Here is a 23,033-nt window from a genome sequence, read left to right as displayed (position 1 = left end):
TAAGGCTCTCAAATGAGAGGGTAGATGCATAGTCCCAGGGGCTAAAAATAGGGCCAATAGGAAGATATCTCCAGAAGGGTGATTTCAAGACCTGTATTCTCCATCTTTCTAGTGTCACGGGTCTCTTTAAGCACATGATGAAAGCCACCTCTCCCTAGAAAAATATGCACATGTACCATATGATACACTCAAGTTCAGAGGTCCCTCCCAAATCCATCCATGGACTCTCCAGATCAGAGCCATACTCTAAGCTGTGAGCTCCTGGAGGTATTTCCTTATCTACAGTGAGTAGCAGTGTGTGTGGCCTGGATGACCCTTCATCACAGTATATCGACAGAAAGAGGCACATTTCTGCTCAATACAAGTAAGAATTTTAATAGGTAAAGAGGCTCTTAAGGGAAATAGGCAACGTCAGGAAATCAGAAAGTTTCCCAGCAGAAGTATCCATGTAGATTGCTGATTATGTAGAGAAGACTTCAGTGTGCAAGCTAAACTGAATAAGCCATAAGATCTTGCACAGTGCTGGAGTTCCAAGGTTCTATAAAGAGTGACCAGGCCCAAGCACAGGAACAGTCATCTACAATTTGGATGAAGAGGGCAAAATCCAGAAAAGTTAATGCAACTGGTGGCAGTTCAGATGGGCTGAAAGAGTAGGATTACTGTACGAGGACACAAGATGATATTTCATGGCTCACTTAAAAGATTTAAAATCCTTCAATTTAATTACCTCTAGTGACCTGGTTTCTGGCCAACTGCTAAACACTTCTCTGCCTGTCCTACCAGCCTTCTCTCTCCACTTGTCTTCTGTCCCTCACTTCCTCCCCTGCCCCAAGAAGGATCCACAATGAAACACTCATATGGATTATCCAGGTGACTTCTACATGTCCTTCTAAGAAGGAGGCAGAGGGAAATTTAAGGCAGAAGAGAAACAGGCCATGGCATGGAAGCAGAGTCACAGAGAGGATGCTATGCTGCTGGCTTTGAAGATAAACGGACTATGAGCCAAGAAATACTACTCTAGATGCTGGAAAAGACAAAGGGAACAGATTCATTCCTAGAGCCTCCACAGGGAGAGTGACTGGCATCTAGAACTGTAAGAGAATACATTTTGCTTTAAGCTACCAAGTATGTGGTAGTTTGTCAAGGCAGTCATAAGAAACTAATAAAGCTGGGGACAGAGCTGATTAAGAACTAACACATAGAATCTCTGCTTCCTCCAAATTCCAAGGACTTGCTACTGGATCAAGTTCATTATGTCAGATGACCTCTTGCCTAAGGTTGAGTCCTCTCCTGGAAGTTCTTCAGGCCTCATACAGGTAGAGGGTGGGGGAAGTGTCATCCTCACCTCCACACCCAGTTCCCCTGACAAAGCCACACATCAAATTTAGCAGGGGACAGAACTTGAATAGTCCTCTGTGGGCCTCAGGCCCTTTGCAAAATAGACTTCTGTCAGGTCTCTTTCAAACACACTCAGACACCCTCTCAGCCCTGCAATGAATGTATTGTCTGAATTCTGAATAACGTAAGAAACTCACCCTGAGCCTGAGGCTAAAATCATCCCAGCTTTTCTGATAGTCTTGATGCATTTGTGCAAATCAGTAACAGTCAATTCTTTTTTTTTTAATTTTTTTTAACGTTTTATTTATTTTTGAGACAGAGACAGAGCATGAACGGGGGAGGGGCAGAGAGAGAGAGGGAGACACAGAATCGGAAGCAGACTCCAGGCTCTGAGCCATCAGCCCAGAGCCCGACGTGAGGCTCGAACTCACGGACCGCGAGATTGTGACCTGAGCTGAAGTTGGACGCTTAACCGACTGAGCCACCCAGGCACCCCAACAGTCAATTCTTCAAGACCAGGAGACTAAGACCCTCATTTTCTAATATATACTTGGCAGCTAGAATGTTCCAGTCGATGTTTGATTCTTATAATTCCACAGCCATGGGGTTTTGGATACAACAGATAGGCTCGTTTGAACATAATCATTCTCAGTATATATGTTCATTGTTGAGTGTGTTACACTGCAAAATCTTTTAAGACTATAGCTCTTTGTTTTTTGAGAGAGAGAAAGAGGTTCCCCCACAACTCACCCCATTCCTGATGTACATTGTATCGTGACTTTCAGAATGAGACTGCTGGGTCAAACCCCAGTTTTTCCACCTATCAACTGTGTGCCTTTGGGAAAATTAACCTCTCTAAGCCTCACTTTCCTCAGTTGCAAAATCCACATTCTATTAATTGCAGGATTATTGTAAGTATTAAATGATGCCTGGAATAGTGCATGGTGTGTAAGGAAGCATTCCAAAATTGATATCCGCTCATTCTATGACTTCTTCCCATATACTCCTTTTTTTTTTTTTTTTTAATTTTTTTTTTTCAACGTTTTTTATTTATTTTTGGGACAGAGAGAGACAGAGCATGAACGGGGGAGGGGCAGAGAGAGAGGGAGACATAGAATCAGAAACAGGCTCCAGGCTCCGAGCCATCAGCCCAGAGCCTGACGCGGGGCTCGAACTCACGGACCGCGAGATCGTGACCTGGCTGAAGTCGGACGCTTAACCGACTGCGCCACCCAGGCGCCCCAATTTTTTTTTTTTTTTTAAACAGAGAGGCCAAGATTGTTAATGTCGTTTGGGGGCACAAGTGGAAAAGTGTATCTTTAAAGAGAGCAGACTGGGGTGCCTGGGTGGCTCAGTCGGTTGGGCGTCCGACTTCAGCTCAGGTCATGATCTCACGGTCCGTGAGTTCGAGCCCCACGTCGGGCTCTGGGCTGATGGCTCAGAGCCTGGAGCCTGCTTCGGATTCTGTGTCTCCCTCTCTCTCTCTGACCCTCCCCCGTTCATGCTCTGTCTCTCTCTGTCTCAAAAATAAACATTAAAAAAAATTAAAAAAAAAAAATAGAGCAGACCAGCCTTCAACCAGGGCCTAGACTACCTTCAAGGGACTGAGATAAGTCATAAATCATAAATGTGCAGGGTCAGATCTTGTTTTTATATAAAATATTATTTTGTTCATCATGGAATTTTTTTTTAGCATTGATTCTTTTAAAAAATACTGCATTAAATACTATTTATCTTGATAACTTACTTTTTTGGCATGTGCTTAAATTTTGTGCCCAAGGCAATGCTTCATTCATCTGGCCCTAGTCCTGCCCTGCCTACAGCAATTTGTGCTAGTCACACCACCGCTTAGGCCCTGGACTGGCTGGCGCAGGCCAAGAAGCCTGTAGAAAGACCCGGGGAACTTCTGCTGACTTTGAACTAGCGCTTTCCAAGCCCTAGAAGGCTTGCACAGGCCAGGAAAGGTGCGCAGAAGTGGACTACAACTCCCAGGAGGCCGCGCGGTGCGGCGCCCTCGGCCGATTGGCTGCGTGGGCCCCGCCCCCGCTCCGCCCCTGCCTCGAGGACCCCGGCAGCAAGCCCAGGGCTAGTGCTCTCTGAAGCCTACTACCCAGTGGAGACTCGCCCGGCCGACAGGCTTCATGGCGGCGAGGCCGGTGTCCCGGATGCTGCAGCGGGTGCTGAGCGTCCGGAGCTGCAGCTCGGGGGCTCCAGTGACGCAGCACCGCCCCGGGGAGCCCTCCCAAACTGCGGTGGAGGTGAGCCCGCCCGCATCCACACCTTCCCCGCGGAGGGCGCCCCGGCCAGCTGTCCCTTAGCCCGAGAAACACCCAGGCTGGGCCGCAGAGGCCGCTTCTGGGAGGGACCCCCTCAACGCTTAATTGGGGGTGGGGAGAGGAGCGGAGGAATGCTCTCTGAACTGCCTAGTCGCACCGGCTACCCCAGGGTGGGGGCGCTCCTTGGGGTGCTGTTTAACCACCTCCCTGCCCATCTAGCCCTGGAACCCCCTTCCAGGTAAGCCTGAGATGAGGGAGCAGGCAGTTAGGGCTCTGCGTCCAGTGAGTTGTTATGAGTGCCCTTCTCAGCCCTGCCTCACCCACCCTGTTTTTTGAACGTTTTGCTCGCTTCCCCTCAGTGGGGGTTGTCTGCGTGCGCTCAGGTGTTCTTGTGTGACACCCTGCTTCATAGTGTGACACTGGCTAAAAATGTCACCTTGGTGCCACCAGTAGTCAGTTGTCACTTCTGTAGTCACAGGGCTCTGTGACTTGTCCTTCACTGACTCTTTCAGTTTCATCCTCCTGTCCCTTAGGAGGGCTCAGCCTCGTTCTGGAGCAGAATGGAGCGAGATCCTCTTCCAGGCTGAGAATCCCAGTTTTCCTTAAGGTTTGGGAGCGGCCCCTGCAGTCATTCACATCACCCCACAGAATGATTCATGTCCTAACAAGTTTTAAGTTCGGTGTTATTTTGCCCATGTGCTCGGGGAATACTTTGGAGAGAAGCAGGTCTTTTTCATTTGGTGAAACCTCTTTTCTGGACTCATCCAGTCATTCTTTTCCCATCCCCTAGCGGGAGGCTTCATGTCCTGGGAATCATCAGCTCGTGTCCCTCCACACCACTGCCCCTGTGGCTTAATGAGGGGGAGCGCCCCAGCCTAACTTGCTTTCCCCCAAGTCTGACCCCCTCCTGAAATCCTCAAATAATCAGGGCTCCTTGCTGGGAAGTGAAGTTTTTCAGTATCCTTGAACTCCCAGCTTCCCTGAGGGAAGAAGAGGAAAGCAAAGATTGCTGAGAAACCTTTAAAGGATTCAGGAAAAGGGAAGTTTCTTCTCCTTCCTGCCCTTAATTTCCTTGGTGCCCCTCAGAAGAGGACCCATGCTAAGTGACTTCATACTTGGTCTCTTTTAGTCCTCTCAGTAAACCATGTGAGGTCAGGAGTTTGCATTTTCAGGTGAGGGCTCCCTGAAGTTAACTTCCGTGGAGTCACAGAGCTGAAACGTAAGGGGGCAGGAACTCAGACTCTAGCACCTGTGCCCTTGCCTCTTCCTTGCAGGGAGGGGAGGGTGAGAGGCTCTCCCGCCCTTTCCTTTACCCTATAAGGGGAGGTAGAATTAGCAGGTTAAGAACACGGACTCTGGAGCAGAATGCCAGGGCTGGAAGGAATCCCAGCCCTACCCCTTAGTAGGTATCTGGACTTCAGCAGGTCCTTTTACCTCTCAGTGTCTCAGCCTTATCATTTGTAAAATGGGAATAAGGGTCTACTTCATAGGGTGGTTATAGTTAAAAAAGTTAATATGTGTACTTAGAACAAAGCCTGACACACCTAAGTGTTGGTTTGGTACGTATTTGTTGTAATTATTGTTAACCTTGCTGCCATTGGCTCTTGCTGTGTCCCATTAGTCCCCTCCCACTGGACACTCAGGGTGGCCATTCTGTCCACTACTTGGTCGTAGACCTCCTATGCTGGACATTCCCCACTAGGGTTATCCTCAGCAGGCAGGTCGCTCCTCAAATGTTGGGTGCCCCACCGCCTTTCTGCATGGTGCTTAACCCAGTACTCTGCAGGCAGTAGAGTCAGATATTTTTGGCTGTTTGAAACCCAGCTAGTGAGGGGACATGTGGAATAGTAGAACACTGGACAGGGAGCCCCAGGTTTTCACCTTCACTCTGCCTCCAATTTCACTTGGCTTCTGGGGCTGTCCTTTCCCCTCTCTACACATCTTTAAAACCAGAGCATTGGGGCACCTGGGTGGCTCAGGCAGTTAAGCATCCGACTCTTGATTTCGGGTCAGGCCATGATCTCACAGTCATGGGACTGAGCCCATGTCAGGCTCTGCACTGACAGTGTGGAGCCTGCTTGGGATTCTCTCTCTGTGTCTCTCTCTAAATAAATAAATAAGCATAAAAAAAAAAAAAGAACAAAAACAGAGGGTTGGAGCAGCCCATCTTTATGCAGTGGGGAAGGGCACAGAATGTCTTTAAGAAAATCTCAGAGGTGAGGCAAGTCTGGAGATACATACCATCAGCCTATTCACAGAGCTTACCAGTTGGCAAGAGTAGGAGTGGGGCATTGGGAATCCCTGTTCCTGCGTCCCTTCCTGCAGGGCACCTTTCCCTGTACCCTGACAGGTGCTGGGAAAGACAGAGGGAAAGGCCACTGAGTGCTGTCTGTGTGCCAGGATGTGGGTGTGAGAGAGGGGTGAGGTGTGCAGTGGGAGCTGGCTGGGAGGACAGCAGAAAGTGGGCCTTCATCTTAGTCCCAGGACAGTCAATTGAACAGCATCTACAGGTGGAAAGGGGAGATGGTGGAGTGTGGGTAAAGTGGGCAGGTGGGTAGGGGAGACACAGCTACCTGCTGTCCTGATTGGGGTGGCCCGGATCACCTTCTCTACAGGGCTTACCCTGGCCTGGAAGCACTCCACCCCTCTTTCTTCCTCCCAGGCTCCTTGCAGACGTTGGGGCCACAGGGAGCTCGCCTCAGGTCCTGGGCCTGCTGCCTTGGGGCAGAAGCAGGGCAGAGGGTGAAGTAAGGCAGAGGCACCCCGCTTTTCAGAGGGTCAAAAAAGACCAAATGTTGGAGAGGGTGTTGTGCAGGAAGGAAGTGGGTGTAGGAGAAGATAGAAGGGGACAGCAGGGCCTGGGGCAGTGGCACACGAAGGGAAAGAACTTTAAGGGGTTATCTTGAGTTCCAGTCTTTCCTTCGGAAACTTTGTTTCAATGAAGTGCGACTATCTGAGTCAGGAGCCATAGGTGTAAAATCCTCACACTTAAGGGGGAGATGGAGGGAGGGGGGAGGATCCAGACCTGGGACTAGGCACCTTGCTAGGTCTTCTTGTTTTTTGGTTTTGGTTTGGGGTTGGGTTTGTTTTTTTGTTTGTTTGTTTCTTTGTTTTTTGTGGGTTTTTTGTTTTTTGTTTTTAGAAAAAAATTTTTTAAGTTTATTTTGGGAGAGACAGAGACAGTGTGAGTAGGGGAGGGGCAGAGAGAGGGAGCCAGAGAATCCCAAGCAGGCTCCGTACTATCAGCACAGAGCCCTACTGGGGCTCGAACCCACAAAACCGTGAGATCATGACCTGAGCCGAAACCGAGAATTGGATGCTTAACTGACTGAGCCCCTCCCAGATGCCCCTAGGTTTTCTTGTTTAATAGAGATTAATTTTGAGACACCCCTAGTATGGATCATCCTAAATAGCAGGGATCCCAAATCAGCGCCACTGATATTTGAGTTCTTTTTCTCCTGAATAACCCTGCATATTATATTCTAGAGCTATTTGGGGTCTGGCCTTTATCATTCAAACCAAATGCCCAAAGTTAGTGACTACCTCGAGGGCAGCCTCTGTCCCTTAACTAACTCCTTTGTACCATCCTTCCCCACCCCACCCCACCCCACCCCACCCCAATCTGCAGTGGGTAGGTGGACAAGATAGAACTGGTAGCCTATGGCAGGCTGCCTGGTGCGTGGTCACCTGCACTTGTATCCGTGGTCCTGGAGGAGCCTAGACCCCACTTGCCTTGCTTTGGATGATGTAACAACAGGTCTGAAACCCCAGCTTTGGCCCATCTGCCATTAAGTAGGGTGGACCCTTGCAGGACCAGGGAAGCTGACAAGAGCAAGAAAACTAGTCACAGCACACACAGCTGGTGCTTTTCCACAAATATTTGTTTCATAGGTCAATATATGTAAGTAGGAATTATATTAAGAAAATGGTAGCGATCACTTATTGAATACCTGCTGTGTGCCAGGAACTCCTGCAACTGAGTTAGTTAGAATTATTTTGCACCCTTGATGGGAGAGGAAAGTAACGCCTAAAGAATTTCGGTGACTTGCTCTATGGCTGGTTGGTAATAAAGCCAGTCTTGTAATTCAGGTTTATCTACTCCCAGAGCCTCTGCTCAGAACCAGCAAGTATCCCTGGATTAAAATAGCTCTCCATCCTGGTGTTGCTGGGCCAGTGGTTCTCAGCCAAGCTACAGAGCAAAGAGCTGACACATGAAAAGAAATGAAAAGCCAGGGCCCCATCTCAGAGCAATTGAGTCAGGATCTTTGGAGTGGGGCTCTGGCATCCGTGTTCCTTAGAAGCACTCCTGGCTGTTTAGATGTGCAGAGTTGAGAGCCGCTGTACTTGGCAAAAACCATTTTGACAGTAGAGACCAGCCTGGAAATCAATGACCCCAGCGTGACCGGCTTCGCATACACCACCTTTCTCTTCTGATTAAGCACCAGCCTATTTGTTCATCGACACAGTGGCTTACTGTATAGACGCTGGGATACTGAATCAGGCAGGAGGGCTTCCCACACTGGGGAAGCAACCTGGTCCAGGCTGGGGTCCTGAGAATATGAGCAGCTAAGGGCCTTCTGCTCCTTCTCACTTGTCCTGGGGGAGAGACATCACTGTCCGCCCTGCCCGGTAATGCCCTCTGGATCCAGGGCTCCTCTGACTGGTGCTGATGTTTTTTCCTCCAGGAGGTTTAAAGGAAAGGGAAAAACAGAAGATTGAAAGTAGGACATGCAGTGTTGGAGGAGAGAAGAGGCAGGGATGAGGCTTGTTAACATCAAAGAAAAGAGTTTGCAAGCCTGGCTGGGTGAGAGACTGGGGGGGGGGGGGCGGGGGGGGTTGGTACTGGCAGTACAGAGTCTGAATGAATCTAGATAAAGTCACCCCAGGTCTCAGCAGTGAAATCTGGCTGCCCCTCCCAGGGCCACAACAGAGTGCCTGATTCCATTCTCCACTGCTCCTTGACTCTGCTTGCTCCCCAGTTTCCGCTGAGTCACACTCCTTGGTCCTCTCACTTGCTTCCCAATTCCTTTCCTCACCCAGCCACCAACCCCCAATATGTTAAGATTAGGGTGAGGGCGACTAGGGAGGGGGTGGCTTCTGGGTTGAAGAACAGATTTCTGGATTGCAAATAGCTGTTGATGAAGAATTGGGTGCCAAACTTCCAGGCATCTGATCTCTTGGACTCAAGGCCTCTGGGGCTCTTGACTTTGTAGTGGCCTCTGCTCCACCCCCAAGGCTACTGGTGGAAAGGCAGGTGAGTAGGAAGTGAGTAGGTGAACAGGAAGGTAGGAAGTCTTGTTAGGATTGTAGCAGACAGCAGTTCAGAGAAGTGACTATTGCTTGCTTGTCATGGGACCATGAGCAGGGTTTCTTGGAGGATGGGCGGCGGGGGGGGGGGGGGGGGGGGGGGGGGGGGGGGGGGGGAGGGGGGAGGGGGGGGAGAGACACTGGCCTTGGGGTGGGCAGAGTGAGGTCACTTTTACAGACCCAGGAATATCCTGGAAGCACCCTCGCATACTTTCACTCAGGTGTAAGTATGTGAGTCAGTGGTCCTTGACCTTCTGTCTCCTGAATTGGTGGCCCTTGACCCTGGCTGTATGTTAGAACCACCTAGAGAGACTAAAAACAAGTGCTCAGAGATCCAAATTCAGTTGGTCTCCAGTGGAAGTTTTTTCTTAAGCTGCCAGGTGGTTCTAATGTGCAGCCAGGGCCCAGAAGGTCACTGAAGTAAATGTTCCTTCTTGCTGGATGCAGGCGAATGGTTACTCTGGGCCTCAGGGGGGCCTGAGGCCCTCTGCTGTCTTAGGTTACAAGATCGTGATAATCCTAGGCATTTATCTGTCAGCTACCTGACCCCCCCTCCCTTCGTTTACCTGAGCACATAGCTGTGTTCTTATTTTACAACTGGGAAAACAGGCTTGGAGAAGTTAGGGAGCTTTCTCAGGGTGTCAGGTCACGCCTGGCCCAGAAACCAGGGGTGCTTGCTCCCCAGTGCAGATCCCTGTCCATAGACCTCATGAACAACCACCAGGGTCATGATTTCCTTGTTGTAAAGATTCTAAAGAAAGGACTTTTCCCCACCCTGTGCACCGTCCTGTGTGCCTTCCCAGATTCGCCCTTTGCACTCAGAGGGAAGAATTGAGAACTTAGACTCAAACGACCTGGATTTGAATCCTGGGCCTGCCAATGCTGTTCTTGAACTCCATCCCAGCTTCAGTTGTAGTAATCCCTTGTGGGGGTAGGTGTGGGAATTGAGCAGAGAGAGTTCTTTGGACACTTTGAGATCATTTGTAAATGTTCCTTCTATGGAGCAGCTATCTCATCAGCATCTGTCATGACCTAAGGTTGTGCTTTCAACGCAGGAGATAAGACCAAATCAGGCTTGGGAAAAGAGTGAGGTTGGCTGCCTCCTTTCTCTCTCCAGGAGGATTTGGGCCTTGCAGGGAGCATCTAGCAATCTCCTCCCTCTTAGTTCCGAGCCAGTGGGTGCATAGTGGTTCCTCCCAGCAGTGGGTGGGGTAGAGGATGAAGACTGGAGTAATCTCTCCAGGGAGTTAGTGGGTGATCATCCCAGCCCCTCCATTGTGCCTTCCTAGAGGCTGGTGGCCTCATTGCTTCTGCAGGCCTCCTTGGTTGTGCTGTCTTTGCCCCAAAAGCCTTCTGCATGAGGGGAGACCTCCCCTCTCCAGCTGTCTGTAGTCCTCAGCTGCTCCCGGTGGCTTGGCCTGTTGGGCCCTCCTGGGCAGTGGCAAGGCCCCAGGGAGCCCAGCCGACAGGGGAGTGGTTATGGAGAAGCAACTCGTGTGACACCCACCCCTCAGAGTTAATGAGTTTGCTTTGAGCTCCTTCTGTCTCCCATTGCAGAGGTAAGGAATAGGAGGTCTGGGTTGGAGAAGTGGCTCCCCATGTCCCAGGCGGTGCAGTGGCAGCAGCCCAGGCCACCATCCCTCCTGGTTCCCCACCTCTTCTCCTCCGTTCTGGACATGCTTGCCAGTTGGCATAGTTGCCGGACACTGAGTGACTCATTCTCTCCCACTGGCTTGTCCAGGAAATACTGGGGATGTTTGTTCCTGGACAGGCCTCCTTTGAAGGAGGGCATGGGCTGTAAGGTGGTGACAGGGAGAGAAAGGGGGTAGGGCAGCTTTGTCCCTATAGAGTTCCCGTGCCCTAGGGCTGAGTTGGAGCCTGGGGGACAGGTCCTTCCCTGCAGGCCTGTTTCCCAATCTGTGAGTGAGGGGGAGAAACCCCACGCCCCCAGGACTGCAGAACCCACACAAGATGTCAGAGATGAGGGTGGGGGAGGGAATGGCTGATGGGAGGGGGGCTTCTGTCCCCAGGCGGGCTCTCCTCTCCCCTCTCCCCTAGCCAGGTCAGAGGCCCACATTTCCTCTGGTCGGGCATTGCAGGAGCTGTCCAGACGGAGACAGTTCCTGAGAGAGCACGCGGCCCCCTTCTCCGCCTTCCTCACTGACAGCTTCGGCCGGCAACACAGCTACCTGCGAATCTCCCTCACCGAGAAGTGCAACCTCAGATGTGAGTCATCTTCCTGGGTTCCTGTCCCCTGCTGAGGCAGCTTCTGGACTCTCCCCAGGCCCAAGAATCCTCCTCAACCCTCCCCATTCCTCTTACCAGCCTCTCCGCCCACCCTCCTTCCCTGCTTGCCAGGTGGGGTTGCGGGACAAGATGGGGGTCGGATCAAGGTTGAGTTTTATGATCCTGGGAGCTGGCTTCTATTTGGGACTGGACTTGAGAACAGAATTATAATTGAGATTGGACCTAAATCTCACTCTTCAGGACTCTTTCCCCTTCCCTCCTGTTTCACATGGTTCCTGAAGTTCAGGATGTGGCCAGGGGCAGGCGTGGGGCTCCTGGACACCATAAACACGTGAGGTACACAGCAGTGCCCATGGCCAGCACTGCCAGCTATAGAGACACCCCAGTCCCATGACAGAAGTTGTCTGGGGCCAGGCGGTTACACAGAGTATTCATTTCATAATTGTTTGCGGAGTGCTCTGGGGGTGTGGCCAATGCTGGGGGGACTTCCAAAGTTTGTTTGTCCTTCCCTCCCTCTCTCCCCCCTCCTGCTTTCCATGGTAGCTCCCAATAACAATGTTTTTATGTCATGGCCCAATAAATACATGTGTATACGTGTATAGTAAACGTTTAACCAAACAATACTCACTGCATGCAGTCCTGATGTTCTGACATTCTTTACCTGTTCTATCTTAAAAGACCAATTCTGGACCCTTCACTGATTTGACTAAATGATTCTGTGACAGCTCTTGACCCAATCCTTGACAAAACTCCCACAGGAGCTGATGGTAGGGGATGATTCACCCTTACCTGCCCCTGCTACCTCACCCTGAACAAGTAGTACCTCAGTTTTCCAACCTGTGTAATGGGGCTGATAACCTGAAATAGATAAGCTGGATATGCGAATGCCTGTCACTGTAGAGGAGAGTGACTTCTAACAGGTCAGAGAGTACCTCCCAGCCTGTTGCACCTCGTGACCCAAACATGAAGGGGTAACTCACCAACCAGATGAAATGAAAGAGGGTGAACAGCACCAGAAGGAATGGGCCCAGGGCCCTGGCCTTCCAGGCAGACCCTGTTCAGCCACCTCACGCACTGCGAGAATCATCATCTTGTCGTCCCCCACTTCAGGCCGGGCTCTGCTCTCTGCCTGCTTCATCCTCTTTAATCCATACCCTCAGCTTCTCCTCTGAGGGAAGAGGGGGTGTTGACATGTTACAGATAAGAAACATGAGGCCCAGAGAGAGTCTGTAGGGTCTGTACTAGCTCATATTTGGCAAGGTTGCTCCTCACCATCCAGGAGTGACTTCTGGCCTGGTCATGGAGTGGGGGTCTGGAGGCACCGTGGGCCCAACCTCTGTGGTCACATCCTACCTCCACGTCCCCTCCGTTCCCCTCAGGTCAGTACTGCATGCCTGAGGAGGGCGTCCCACTGACCCCCAAGGCTGACCTGCTGACCACAGAGGAGATCCTGACCCTTGCCCGGCTCTTTGTGAAAGAAGGCGTAGACAAGATCCGGCTTACTGGGGGAGAGCCGCTCATTCGGCCGGATGTGGTGGACATTGTGGGTGAGTTTTTCCAAAGCTGTGACCACTTCTTGCAATGCTTGCCTCATCTTGCTGGACTTCAGTATTCATAATCGGCAGCTGACATCCGTTCAAAGCATAATGCTCACTTAGCCCTACCACCTTCTGAGATGGCTACCTTTATGATTCCTATTTTCTTAGAAAATGAGGCACAGAAGTCCAGTATTTGCTCAGTGTTACCAAGTGGGTAAGTGCCAGAACCCAGTGACTTGCTGTCACATTTAGACTGAAGTCCTCACCAGGGCCCTGAGGCCCATGTGGTCTGGCTCCGGCTGACCTCTGAGACTTCTTGCTCACCTCTATTCCCACCACTGGGCCTTTGTCCTTGCTCTTTTTTGGGAGCACAGCGTTCACTGCTTGCCTCATTCAGGTCTCTGCTCACATAGGATCTCCTTGGAGAGGACTCCTTGACCACTGTCTCTAGAGTATGTCCCCACATACACACCCCAGCTACCCTCTGTTCCAGAAGTCAGTAAGCTAGAGCCCACAGGCCTAATCTGGGCTACTGCCTGTTTATGTATGGCCTGCAGGCTGAGAGGGGGGTTTTATATTTGAGTGCTTGATAAAAAGTCAAAAGCAGAATAGCATTTTGTGACACATGGAAATTACATGAAATCATAAATTCACTGTTTGTTAATAAAGTTTTATTGGAACATAGCTGCTCATTTACATATCTCCCAGGGCTGCTTTTGCAGAGCTGAATAGGTGCCACAGAAGACCAGGTGGCCAGCAAAGCCAGAAATATTTACTGTCAGGCCTTTTGCAGAAAAAGCGTGGCAACACCTACTCGATCCCCTCATCCTACCTTATTTTTCCTTCTCAGCACTTGTCTCATCCGGTGTTATGTTACTTGGTTGTCTGTTTATGTCTCCTTTGTATTGGCTCGCCCTCCTTTAACCGACATGAGAGCTCTCAGGGAACTGAGGCAGGTTTTATGCCTAGCACCTGGGAACGTGCCTGACATGTAGCTGGTGCTGGCCGGTGCTTATTGGTTTGGAGTATGATCTCTGAAGTAGGACATACCTGCGTTGGCTGTGCCTCTTACTAGCAGCATAGCTTTGGGCAGCTTGTAAAATCCATTCGAAGCCTCCAGGCGGGGATGAGGTTGACCTGAGGAGGAAGCCAGCAGGAAATGCCCAGCACGTGGCAAGTACTCTGAAAGGGGTCACACTGGAGGCCCTCTTGCCATGTGCTACTTCTAAGCCCCGGCATCAGGCAGAGAGAGATCTTTGCTTATGTGCTTCTAGATGACCAAATCAGAGGAAAATAAGGTTCTGTGTTCTTGACTGCCACACCCCCACTCTTGCTGCGCTGGATCGGGTCTCCCAGGCCTCTGTTCTCTGCCTTATTCACTGGTTCAGTGACTGTTCTCTGGAGCCTTATGTTCCCGATACTGTGCTGGGGGCACAAAGGTGAATGAACTGCAGGCCCTGCCACTGAGGACCCACAACCCGTTGGTGGAAACAGCCACTGGGGTCAACTTTCCGAGAAGGACAGAGCAAGGGGAGCCCAGGAGTTGTGGAAGCCCAAAGGAGGTGCCCCTGTCAGCCTTTTCTTCCCTCCTTCCCCATGGCCAGTTGACTTCAGCCTGTACTGGTCACGTGACCTGGGATCCTGCCATCATTCCTCTGATGGATGAGATGGCCCAGGGGAGCTGACCCCCTGTTCCAGGTGGCTCCTCAGAGCTGAAAACAGACTGGGTTCCAGGAAAGGACTGAACCTGCTGAACCCAGCTGACTGCCAGGCCCAGCCCCCTCATTCGGGCCACATCATCTGCCCTCTGGCACGGGTTCCATCTTAAACCCCTGTGTTCCGTGCCAGGGCCTGTGGGAGAGCAGAGGGGGTGGGGATCCCTGCGGGTTGGAGAGGGATGACTGAGTACAGACATGGGGACACAGGTCCTTCCATGGAAGCCGCTGACCTGCGTGGAGGGAAGAATGGAAGCCAGGAAAGTTGAAAGCCCTGCTCCCACTCTGCCACTGCCCAGCCTTGTGAACTCATGCAGATTCCTTCCCCACCCTGGGCCTCAGTGTCCTTATCTGTGCACCGACCACTTCAGGGGTCTTTCCTGCTGTAATGGCCCGTGGTTATTGGTCCTGCATGGGGTGGGTAAGAGTTGATCAGCACATGGACGCTAGGTAGGACAAGGCCCTGGCTGCAGTGCCCTGCTGAGGAGGATTTACCTCCCACCCCCAAGGGTATGGGTGGCCAGGGAAAGACAGCTCTCTCCTTACCCCCCACAGTGCTCCAGAATATGGCAGCTGCAAGGCCTCGGATTGCTCTGGTGCTGCACTTGGTAACACTTTGACATCTCTCAGCCAAGCTCCTTCGGTCTTCCCCAGAGGTACTTCCTCAGAGCACTGGGTGCTGGTGGGGAAGCAGGGCTGCGGGAGGGGAGGGAATAGCAATCAGAGCAGGGTTGCTCACCAACACTTGTCCCCACGCTACCAGGCGAGAATATCAAGGGGCGCAGAGTGAAAGTGGTCGCGGGTTTGTCAGAGCCTGCTGCTGTCCTGACCACTTCGGACCCCTGCCCTGGGCTTGGTGCTGCAGAACTCCCCATGGGGAGACCGCCCAGCCCGCTCCGGCTCCCCATTTGCGATTGCCGTGATCCCCTAGTGCCAGCCCCGGACTGCCGGGTACTTCTCCCACCCAGCTTGTGTGGGAACGAGTTCCGCACGCTTTCTTCGCAGCTGAGCTGTTGTGAGCAGTACTGCCCAACAGAACTTCTCCAGACGGTGCAAGTGGTATATATCAATCAGAGTTGTGAGATGCGGTAGCTAGTACTCACACGGAGCCTTGGCCCCTTGGTGTGAAGCTCTTGTGACTCAGAAACTGAATTGGTAACTTTATTACACTTTAAGTAGTTGAAATAGCCACACGTGGCCAGCAGCTACCATGTCAAAGTGAAGGTTTGGAATTTTTGTATCTATCATTCCCTATCTCATTTTGTTTTCAGTTTGTTTAGTTATTTAGGACAGAGAGAGAGAATGTGTGCATGAGCAGGGGAGGGGCGGAGAGAGAGGAAGAATCTCAAGCAGGCTCCGCGCAGCCTGACACAGGGCTTGATCATGAACCTCAAGATCATGACCTGAGCCCAAAGCAAGAGTCAGACGCCCATCCAGCTGAGCCACCAGGCATCCCACCTAAATGAGATACAGTGTTTTTGGACTTTATAAGGATCCTGCAGATCATGTCTTTCAGGTCACACTGTTTCAGTGCAAACCACACTTCATACGCATCATCCTGAGTTGCCGTTTGTTCCTATTCTCTGCTGTTCCATTGTGTGAATATAGCACACTTTATCCCGTTAGTAAGCATTTGGGCTGTCTCCAGGGTTTTGGTGTTCTAAACAGTGCTACTTAAAATATTTTTATTCTCGTTCACGCGTCCCGGTATGCATTTCCTGTAGGAGTGGGATTGCAGCCTTGTAGAATGGGTAAATGGTTAACTTTGGAAAGCAATTTGTTCTTACCTTTCAAAGTAATTATATGCCAGTTTCCTCTCGACCTAAGAGAGCCTTTTGAACCACATCCTCCTCGGCACTCAGTGTGCCTATTCTGGATTTTTGCCAGTTGGATGAGTATGAAATGGTATTTTATTTGGTCTCCGTTTGTATTTCCCTGTTTAAGAATGAGGTCAGGCATCTCTTCATATGTTTATCAGCCAAAAATATCTTTTGTGTAATACCACATCTTGTCTTCTGCCCATATTTCTGTCTGGTTGTTTGTTCTTTTCATATTGGTTTGGTAAAAGTTCATTACATATGTTGCAAATGTCTTCTTCCAGCTTGAAAAAATAAGCAACATTTTTTGTGTGACAATTCTGTTGATCAATCGAGGTTCCTAAATGGATCCGTTTTGTCCTTTATGGTTAGCGCTTTTTTTAGGTCTTTTTTTTTTTTTTTTTTTTTAACGTTTATTTTTGAGACAGAGAGAGACAGAGCATGAACGGGGCAGGGGCAGAGAGAGAGAGGGAGGCACAGAATCGGAAGCAGGCTCCAGGCTCCGAGCCATCAGCCCAGAGCCCGACGCGGGGCTCGAACTCGCGGACCGCGAGATCGTGACCTGAGCTGAAGTCGGACACTTAACTGACTGAGCCACCCAGGCGCCCCTAGGTCTTTTTAATAAAACACCTTGACCGAGGTCAGAAAAATTATACCTTTGTTTCCACTAAAACAGTTGAAGTTTTGTCTTTTGCATTTAAGTCCTAAGTTCATCTGTGGTTGATTTTTGGGAAACCAATTTCGTTTTTTTTCCATATGATAACCGTTCTCTCTAGTTCTTTTTTGTTGAAGCCTCTGCTTCCTCTATAAACCTAGCATGTGCGTCCTGGTGTGTTTTGGGTGCTGTTCTGTTGGTTAGGATCTCTGCCTTTATGCCAATATCATACAGTCTTAATCACTGTAGCTTCTTAATGCATCCATTATCTGGTAGAGAAAGTTCTTTTCTTTTCTTTTCTTTTTTTTTTCTGCAGCAGTGCTTCAGCTATGCTTCTGTCCGTGGAAATTTTAGAATCAGCTTAGCAAATAATTCCATGGAGAATTTGTTGGGATTTTTTTTTCCTTTTTTTGTGTGTGAAAATACACATAACATAAAATGTAGTATCATAACCATTTTTAAGTGGACAGTTCAATGGCATTAAGTACATTCACACTGTTCTGCACCATCCCCACCATTCATCTCCAGAACTCTTTTCATCTTGTAAGTCTGAAACTTGGTATCCATTAAACAATAACTCTCCCTTCTCCACTCCTCTCCGCCCTTGGCAACCACCATTATACTTTGTCTTTATGATCCGGGCTACCCTAAGAACTTCATTTAAGTGGGATCATGCCGTATTTGTCTTTTTGTGTGTCTGACTTATTTCATTTAGCATAACGCCCCTCAAGGTTCATCCGTGTTATAGCATCTTGCAGAATTTCTTTTTATTTTAGAGAATGAGGGAGTTGGGAGAGGGGCAGAGGGGGAGAGATGGCGGGGGGAGAGAGAATCTTAAGCAGGCTCCATGCTCAACACGGAGCCCGATGTGGGGCTCGATCCCACAACCCTGAGATCGTGACCTGAGCCAAAACCAAGAGTCGGATGTTCAATTGACTGAGCTACCCAGGCACCCTGCAGAATTTCTTTTTAAAGTTGAATAATATTTCACATATGTTATATACTATGTTTTGGTAATCCATTCATTGGTCAACTTGGTTTGTTTCCACCGTAATGCTGCTATGAACGTGGGTGTAGAAATATCTCTTTGAAAGTCTGCTTTTAATAAGATAGTGGAGGTGGAATTGCTGGGTCATATGGTAATTCTATATTTTTTAATGTTTGTATTTATTTATTTTAAGAGAGAGAGCGTGAGTGTGTGCAGAGGGAGGGGCAAAGACAGCAGGAGAGAGAATCCCAAGCAGGCTCTGCCCTGTCAGCGCAGAGCCTCACATGGGGCTTGATTCCATGAATCGCGAGATCGTGATCTGAACTGAAATCAAGAGTCAGAAACTCAACCAACTGAGCCACCCAGGCATCCTGGTAATTATATTTTTAATTTTGGAGGGAATCCCCATACTGTTTTCCACAGAAGCGATACCATTTCACATTCCCACCAGTGGTGTACAGGGTTCTACTTTCTCCATATCCCCTCCAACACTTGTTTCTGGCTTTTTGTTTTTGCTTTTTTGATAGTAGCCATCCTAATGTGTGTGAGGTTATATCATTGTGATTTCGATTTGCATTTCCCTGAGGATTAGTGATATTGAGCATCTTTTCGGGTGCTTGTTGGCCATTCATATATCTGCTTTGAAGAAATGTCTACTCAAATCCTTTACCCATTTTTGAATTGGGTTGTTTTATTGTTGCTAAACTATAGGAATCCTCTAATATTCTGGATATTAACCCTTTATCAGATACACGATTTAGAAACATTTTCTCACATTATGTGGCTTGCCTTTTTACTCTGTAGATAGTGTCTTTTGATGCACAAAATTTTTAAATGTTCCCGACGTCCAGTTTGTCTATTTTTCTTTTGTTGCCCATGCCTTTGGTGTCATATCCAAGAAACCAGTGCCAAATCCAATGTCACAAATCTTTTATGCTATGATTTTTTCTAAAAGTTTTATTGTTTTAGGGCTTATATTTAGGTCCTTAAGCCATTTCAAGTTAATTTTTGTACATGGTATTTGGTAAGTGTCCAACTTCATTCTTTTGAGTATAAATATCCAATTTTCTTAGCACCATTTGCTGAAAAGACTGCCTCTCCCCTACTAAACGGTCTAGGCACCCTTAAAATCATTTGGCCATATATGCAGGGGTTTATTTCTGGACTCTTCCATTGGTGTATATGTCTATGCCAATACCACCCTGTTTTGATTACTGTAGCTTCATAATAATAGGTTTTGAAACCAGGTGTGAATTCAAACAAGTGTGAATCCTCCATTTGTTCCTCTTTTTCAAAATTGTTTGGCTATTTGGGATTCCCTGAGATTCCATGTGAATTTTAGGGTGGGGTTTTCTATTTCTACAAAACATGTCATTGGATTTTGATAGAGAGTGCATTGCATGTATAGATTTCTTTGGGTAGTATTGTCATGTTAACAGTATTATATCTCCCAATCCATGATGTGTTTCCATTTATCTTTCATTTCTTTCAGCAATGTTTTATAGTTGTCATTGTACAAGTCTTTCCCTCCTTGGTTAATTCCTAAGTTTTGGGTTTTTTTTTTTTTTTTATCCTTTTTGATATTATAAATGGAATTATTTTTATAATTTTCTTTTCATAGGGCTCCTTGTTTGTGTATCTGTTGGGATTTTAATCTCATTAAATCTATATATCAAATTGGGGAGAATTGACATCACTTTTATTCATATTCCCATCTTCCCACAGCCATCTCCTTTCTTTTCTCTTCTCTGTGCTCTAGGTGGCTGACCCTTAGGGTCACCCAGGGTCTCTTGCCTGTTGGGTTTCTGCACTGGGTTTTTGACAGCAACTGAATTCCCTCCAGGACTAAGCCCCCCCTCCTCCCAGGGCATCCTCTCCTCCATGGTGACTTAGTTGGATATCTAACTTAATTTTCTCTCCATTTGCCTTTGGCCCTATGCATGGTAATGGCTCCCCAGTGGTGCTAGTCTGAGTGCTATGTTGCTGTGTTATTCATTGTTGGAGCCCTTAATTCTACCCATATCTTTGCAAGTAGTCCTTTCACTAAAGTCTTTTATTTTAACCAACAGAATTAATTTTGTTGTATGCTAGGCTCCTTAGTGATAGTGTCATTTTTTTAATTACATTTTCTAATTGTTTTTGATATATTATAGCACTGATTAGGAGAATTAGGAGAATATGTTTAGATTCTTTAGAATTTTCTATGCTAGCAACCATATCATCTGCAACTAAGGGAATTTTTTTTTTTTAACTTATCTATTGCCTTTAATTTCCTTTTCTTGTTCTATTGCAATATCTAAGACCTCAAGTATAATTTGGAATAGTAGTAGTAATAGGATAATGTTCCTGATGTTTCTCCATTTAGAATATTTCTTATAATTTTTTTCACAAGTAGCTTTATCAAGTAATGAAGTTTCCTTACTAAAGTTTTTTGTTAAATTTAAGTTACATACTTTTTTATGTATGTTAGGATGATTTATGATTTTTTTTTTTTTTGAATGCTATTACTCTGAATGACAATATGGCTTTTCTTACATTAATCCTGTAATACACCCAACATCGTCATGGTACACTATGCTTTTATCTGCTGTTAGGTTCAGTTTATTAATATTTTAACCTTTTGCATTTATAGTCATGAGTGAAATGGGCATGTAATTTGCCATCCTTGTGCCTGCCTTAACTGATTGTGATACCAAATTTCGAAGAATGAGTTGGGTAGTGTATTAGTCCCTTCAGGCTGCTCTAACAATCGGTTAGGTAGCTTATAAACAACAAACATTTCACAGTTGTGTAGGCTGAAAATCCAAGATCAAGGTGCCAGCATGGTCAGGTGAGGTCTCTCTTCTGGGTCACAGACTTCTCATTGTATCTTCACATAACAGAAGTAACTCTGAGGGATCTCTTTTATCAGAGCACAAATCCCTCCACCCTCAAGACCTAATCACTTCCCAAAGGATACACCTTCTAATATTGAGCGTTAGGATTCAACATGTGAATTTGAGTGAGGCAGGGCACAAACATTTAACTGTAGCACATAGTGTTCCCTCTTATTCTTTCATGTGCGCGAGTTTGTGTTAATCTGTGGTAATAACTTCTTTGAAAATTTGATAGATCTCACCTGAAAAATTGTGCCTGGTACATTCTTTGCACAGAGATTTTTAACTGAATCTTCAGTTCCTTTGTGTTATTGCACTATTCAAAATCTTGACTTCTTTTAGAGTCAGTTTGGATAGTTCTTTTTTTTTTAAGACATTTGTCATTATTTCTGATTTTAAATTTATTGCTTTGAAATTGTCGGTAATATTTTCTTTTTAATCCATTTTATTTGCAGTTTTATTTTATTTTAAATCTTACTGTGTTTTATTTCTACATCATCAACTTTTTTCCTTGATAAATCTTGCCAGAAGTTTGTCAATTGTGTCTTCAAGAAACCGACTTTTGGATTTGTTGAATCTTACTGTATTTTATTCTGCTTCCATCCTGGTGTAGCTTATTGCTTTCATAAATTTAGTTATAATAAGTATTTGTTAATTTTCATTTTGCTTTGTTCTTTTATCTATGAAATATTTATGTACTGTTTTTAATTTCTAAATATAAGGATTTTGCATTCATATTTTATTATTATAATTTAATTATATAGTGGTCAGAGAATCTTAACTACATGATAATTATTCTTTAAAATTTACTGAAGCATGCTTTATGACCTAGTATATTGGCAGTTTTTATAAATGTTCTATGTGTGCTTGCAGAGAATGGTTATTTAATTATTGGATGGAGACATTTATATTTGTTCATTGGATCCAGCTTGTTAATTTTCTTTTTCAAACCTTTGGTTATCTCCATTTGCTGGCTTTCTATCTGTTTGGCCTGCCAATAATAAATAAGTGGGTAGATTTGTTAATTTCTCCCAGAGGTCCTATTTTTTTATTTTATTTTATATATAGCTGAGGTGATTTTATTAGGTTCATATGTGATCAGAATTGTTATGTCTTCCTCATAAATTGGATCTCTTATCACTATGTAGTGATACTTGAGGTCTTTAAGCTCTATGTATTTTATTTTAACTAAAATTATAACAGCTTGCTTTTGGCTTTAGTAAGACCATTGTATCTGGTTGCACCTTTTTATTTTAAATCTTTTTATGTTCTTAAACTTTAGATATGTCTGTTATAACAGCACATAGCTGTTAACTTTTCTTTCTCATCAAATTTGACAGTCTGACTTAACTACTGAGTTTATTCTAGGTATCTTTATTTTAATTATTGAAATATTTGCACTTGTTTCTGTAATCCTTTGTCCTACTTTTTATTTTTCCTTTTCCTCTCTGTTGGCTTTTTAAATAAATGATCCCTCCTTCTTCTAACAGGAGACAAGAACTTGAGCATACTTGTAGGCCCTTGATTTTCTCAACCCTCCCCCCACCATTATTGAGTTTTTTGTTTGTTTGTTTTTGAGAATGAGAGATACAGAGCATAAGGGGATTACAGAGAGAGAGGGAGACACAGAATCTGAATCAGGTTCCAGGCTCCGAGCTGTCAGCACAGAGCTTGACACGGGGCTCGAACCCACGAATCGAGAGACCATGACCTGAGCTGAAGTTGGATGTTTGACCCTCCCAGGTGCTCTGTATTGTTAGTATTTTCTAGCATTGTATTTCTGGGTTACTAGAACTACTCTGCCCCTCTGTGTCTCTTGTAAGCACTCCCTGTCTTTTAAGATAACAACAAACTTCACCAAGGTATTTGATCACCCGTATTTTCATAATTCTTGTTGCACCTCGTGAGTTTTTTTCTCATTTTGAGTGTTCTAAAAGTTGTTTGATGTGTGTCTAATGGTGAATCTAATTAAATCTGGCAGGTAGTTTTTATGTTTTAAAGTAGTAGAATGGTAGTTTTAATGTTATTTGAATGCATATAAAACTTTAAATTCAAGGTCCATTCCTTAATTCTGTTAAAAATGTCCCTACATTGTCTGCTTATGGCCAGTTTGCTGTTGAAAAAAAGTCTGGTATCAGTCTGGTTCTTGCTGTTGGTAGATGATACATTCTTTCTCTCTGGAAGTTATTAGAGTGTTTGCTTTGCTGCTGATTTTCTTAAATTTTACTGTAATATCCCCAGGATAGACTTTTCCTCCTTTGTCCTGTTGACATTCA

The 23,033-nt window shown here is 46.7% G+C and overlaps 1 protein-coding gene across 5 annotated transcripts in view; it reads left to right on the top strand.

Annotated features, from left to right (window-relative positions):
* The first annotated feature begins 3,412 nt into the window (after positions 1 to 3,412).
* MOCS1 (molybdenum cofactor synthesis 1) overlaps positions 3,413 to 23,033 on the top strand; it is a 37,142-nt gene continuing 17,521 nt past the window's right edge. For 3 of the 5 annotated variants that reach the window (XM_042986283.1, XM_007085332.3, XM_042986286.1), the window contains exons 1-3: positions 3,413 to 3,596; positions 11,021 to 11,147; positions 12,548 to 12,715. In XM_042986283.1, coding sequence (XP_042842217.1) covers positions 3,480 to 3,596; positions 11,021 to 11,147; positions 12,548 to 12,715 — 412 coding nt within the window. In that variant the 5' untranslated portion in view covers positions 3,413 to 3,479. Of the gene's footprint in view, positions 3,597 to 8,379; positions 8,419 to 10,979; positions 11,148 to 12,547; positions 12,716 to 23,033 lie in introns of those variants that run through there. The other 2 variants (XM_042986284.1, XM_042986285.1) reach the window with 2 other exon arrangements.

Source organism: Panthera tigris, chromosome B2, assembly GCF_018350195.1.
Source record: "Panthera tigris isolate Pti1 chromosome B2, P.tigris_Pti1_mat1.1, whole genome shotgun sequence".
NCBI classification, from domain to species: domain Eukaryota; kingdom Metazoa; phylum Chordata; class Mammalia; order Carnivora; family Felidae; genus Panthera; species Panthera tigris.
The sequence above is the reverse complement of the archived record's forward strand: the minus strand, read 5'-3'. Positions and strand labels throughout refer to the sequence as shown.